The 4,413-nt window shown below is 36.6% G+C and overlaps 1 gene segment (V, D, J or C); it reads left to right on the plus strand.

Annotated features, from left to right (window-relative positions):
* Positions 1-2,882: 2,882 nt before the first annotated feature.
* Positions 2,883-4,010, plus strand: LOC134471332 (immunoglobulin kappa variable 4-1-like). The segment is given in 2 exon segments: positions 2,883-3,149; positions 3,375-4,010. Coding segments are annotated over 2 exon segments (504 nt in total).
* The last annotated feature ends 403 nt before the right edge of the window (positions 4,011-4,413 follow it).

Below are 4,413 nucleotides of genomic sequence, written 5' to 3' on the forward strand. Positions count from 1 at the left end.
TGAGCTGTATAAAATTGACATCCCAATACATTTTATAGACACTGTAAAATCACTCAAATCAGCTTATAATCAAGCCAAAAACATTCAGAACTCAATGTGTGGTTTATTAATTGATTTAATCAGGGTAACATTAGCTTTAATTTTGCTTTCAGAAGATTATTGCTATAATTATATTCTTAATTATTCAATATTAAAATTAATTCTTAAAATCTGATATGTCTCACCTAAGATGCCGGTTCTCTTCCATACAACACCTCCAAACTGCATGTGAGTAATAGAGCTTCTTTATTTCCAAGGACAAGAATACAAAAGCTGACACAATGCGTGTACAAGTCTGATGCTAACAATTCGTGGCCTCCTTCCCATGTGTGTTAAGCTTTAGAACTTTGTCATGTGACTGCTCCAATGAGCTGAAAGTTATTTTATTTCATTTCATTTACTACTGATCCTGGTGAGACAGATGAGCAATAGGGGCTTAATAGTCCAGACAGGTCAAAAAATTAATATTTCACCTTCTCAGACTCTTTGGAAAGAGCCCACACATTCAGAAGTTAAACCCACCCACAGTGAGGCTGAGGCAGGAGGATGCGCAGGTGGAGCTGAAACTGGGCAGCTGAACAACACAGTGAGAACCAGTCACACAATCAGAGAAATACAAAGGACTGGAAATGTAGCTCAGAGTGCATCTCCTAGATTTAAGCCCCAACACACACACACACACACACACACACACACACACACACACACAGAAAGAGAGAGAGAGAGAGAAAGAGAGAGAGAGAGAGAGAGAGAGAGAGAGAGAGAGAGAGAGAGAGAGAAAGAGAGAGACAAGAGACAGAGACAGAGAAGCACATTCACAGGGTGTCTTATTACAATAAAATTGTTCAAGAAAACATTTATCTCATCAGTGGCTTCATTTTCCAGGGCTGCCATCCACTGTGTCTCAAAAGTGCTGGTCAGAGCTGCCAGAAGCCCCCAGTGCTGGAAAGAAGTTTCCTGTGTCGTTTCCAGTCCAAAATTTTATTATCATTTTCTATGACAGCTCAAGTATTCAACTAATCTAGTAGGCACTGTGCATTCAGTTTGCAGTAGAATAAATAAAAGTGTTCTGTTATGTGTCCTTTAATGACAAAAAAATAGAAGGATATTTATATTTTAATTTTCGGAGTCTGCATGTGAGAAGAAGTCACGGTTAGATGATCTTTCTAGATATTGAAAAGTTTATTTTTTATCTGCTTAAATTAAATTATTAATAATAAATGACAGCAATGAAATTTATGCTCATTTTGGCAGTAGCAAATCCAAGTTACAAATTAAAGAAAGATGTAGAGAAAATAAAGACTTGAGAAGACTAATACTGGACAGACTTACTCATGCTTTATATTTTTGGAGATCTATGTAAGGACTTTCCTTAAACCACAAATTATTTTTCCCTTTTACATTACAGTATGTGAATAGTTATCAGTGAAACCTGAATTTGGTTAGGTGTTTAATATTTTTTTAACTTAAAAAAAGGAACTATTCAATGCCAAATAAATGGGCAGATTAAACAGATTCAGTGGAAAAATTTAAATACATTTTTGGTTGCTAATACCAGGATTGTGTTGTTGGTAAAGTTCTGACATGAGAACTTCATTTGATATTTGTGTTGGACATATATAATACAAATGTGAATTATACACACTTTCCCAATCTTTACATTGAGAATTCATTTTGTGCATTTACTTTCTTTGTTATATTTTACTTACAAAAGCTATTGTAAAAATTTTTGGTCAAATACATTTTCACAACTGCTGAATGTAAAGTCTGAGAAGAAATTTTGCTCTCTGTGATTTCTATTATCTTTCATTCATATTTAAATTATATTTTTGTTTTGGTATGTAAGAAATCTTAGGAAAAAACAAGAGACCATATCATAGACAGTGAAGATCTGTTGTCTTTGAAATCTGTGTCTCTTACATTTTTGTTCTGATCTGTTTTGTTCTGTTTATTTATGTTTAATTTTACCATCTTTAAAATAAAATTTAAAGAAAAACATCTCTAGTTTCTGGGTCACTTAGCTTCAAAATAAATTGCAAGGGCTTTGAAGAATTTAGCAGGGTCTTTCCCTAGACTGTGGAAGTGTTTGCTTGGGCTTTTCATCTGTAAGGCTGTCTTACACTGATTTCAATGTGGACAAATCCTAAACTAGGCATTTGGGGAGAAAATACCCTTGGCAGTGCTGGTTTGCTTCCAGTAGTTTCCAGAGTGATTTTGGTTTTCTCTTTCAATTTCTCATCTTTTTTAGAGTCTTGTTTTAAGTTCCTAGTTGTAGGAATGTTGGGTTGCAGTTTCCCTTTGGTTAACAATTTTGAATCTCAGGCTAAATCAGGGTCCCACAAGATTCACAGAATGAATTCTCAACCTGTTGTCTTGCTGTGCACCCAAGCACAGGGGTGGAAACTGGATCTGAACTGTTTCCTGTGCTCCGCAGTGGCTTCACCACATAGGTGCCTTCGGATTTCAGAGATATTTTTCAAAGAGAGTAAAAGAGAGTAAAGAATAAAACAGCAAAAGAGTAAAAGAGGTCACCTAGAAGGTAGCATTCTTTTGTGTTTCCTTCTCTTTTCTTCATCCTCTTCCTCTCTGTACTCATTTTCTACCTGTTCCTTTTCCCCTCTCCTGTCTTTTTTGTTCCTGTTTTTCTAGGATGTATTAGTGTTTCACCAGAATTGTTACTGTAAAGTAGCTAATGTGCGATTTCTCAAACCTGAAACCATTTAAGCACATTTTTGGATTTAGAATTCAGTCCTTTCATGATGCCATCTAGTGATGTTGATGTATAAGAGTCTCTAAACTGCTCAAAAATTATAAAGCCACTAGTATTTTTGGGTTTTGGCAAGTGAAAGCCACTGGTCTCCCAAACATACATGCTGTTGTGATATTTTTGTCTGTTTGTACAGTCAGTGCTTTCACAGCCCAGTACCACTGCAAGTTGCTTCCTTTTTTAAAATTGGTTCCTTTGAATAGGTCTGTCCCAGCCCAGTACAGCTGCAATGATTCTATAAAAGAAGACTTTCCATTGAGGTTTGACCTGCTCTGCACCAGAAAGGACAGCAAGATGGTGATCCAGACCCCAATCCTCCTGGCTCTGTTGCTCTGGGTGTCTGGTGAGAAATTGCAAAGTTCCACCATCTCGTCAGTGTGATGTCTTCATAGCACTGAAAAATACCTTTAAGAAGTAGAAAAGAGTGACTATTTCTAATAAGAACACAAATATGTGCTAATTGAGAATAGCAATGCAAAGAATATTTCAATTTTTTAATTTCAAAATATATATGACAAAAATCTCATAGGTACAAGTATGTGTACTCACTTTCCTTTCCTGTTTACAGGTGTCTGCAGTGACATTGTGATGACCCAGTCTCCAGCCTCCCTGGCAGTGACTCCTGGAGAAAGCGCCACCATCCACTGCAAGTCCAGCCAGAGTCTTCTATATAGTGTTAACAACAAGAACTGCTTAGCCTGGTACCAGCAGAAACCAGGGAAATCTCCCAAACTGCTCATCTTTTTGGCATCCACCCGGGCATATGGCATCCCAGACCGGTTCACTGGCAGTGGGTCTGGCAGGGATTTCACCTTGACCATCAGCAGGGTGCAGGCTGAAGATGTGGCAGATTATTACTGTTTTCAGACTCTTAGTGCCTCTTCCCACAGTGATTCAGCCTCGAACATAAACTTCCTCTCAGGGTCTCCCAGCTGCTTGTTCTTTGAGCCGGTACAATACTTCTATCTTCGGCCTGAGAGACTGTGCCCTGGTCTAAATGTGAGTTATTTTCAGGTTTGTTGAACATAAGGGATCTCAGTGGATTTTTACACTTTTGTTATGGGAGTGCCATGTAGGAAATTTAATAAAGACCTCTGTATTAGTTTACTATTTCTTATGTATTAGTTTCTACAAGCTCAATGACTTTAATATAAGATATTAAGACATAAGGGATCTCAGTGGATTTTTACACTTTTGTTATGGGAGTGCCATGTAGGAAATTTAATAAATACCTCTGTATTAGTTTACTATTTCTTATGTATTAGTTTCTACAAGCTCAATGACTTTAATATAAGATATTCACCAGTTTAACTCCTTTGTCAATTTATCTATAAAGGAAATATTGAGTCAAATGGAAAGTCTAGTTCTAGTTTTTGAGAAGTCTATCTACTGATTTCCATTGTGGTCATATGTAACAATCTCACCAGCATTTATTTTTGGTAGATTTCTTGATAAATGCCATTCTTTCCGGAGTGAGATAAAATCTGAATGTTGTTTTAATTTGCATCTCTTCAATAACGAGTGACACTGAAGGTTTTTTCACACATATATTTTTTGTTTGAAAGTCTCCATCTAAGAAGTGTATTTATTTCAGATGCTCAGTTTTG

The sequence above is a fragment of the Cavia porcellus genome, unplaced genomic scaffold (assembly GCF_034190915.1).
Source record: "Cavia porcellus strain 051 isolate PalLab524CR breed Dunkin Hartley unplaced genomic scaffold, mCavPor4.1 scaffold_18, whole genome shotgun sequence".
Taxonomy (NCBI): domain Eukaryota; kingdom Metazoa; phylum Chordata; class Mammalia; order Rodentia; family Caviidae; genus Cavia; species Cavia porcellus.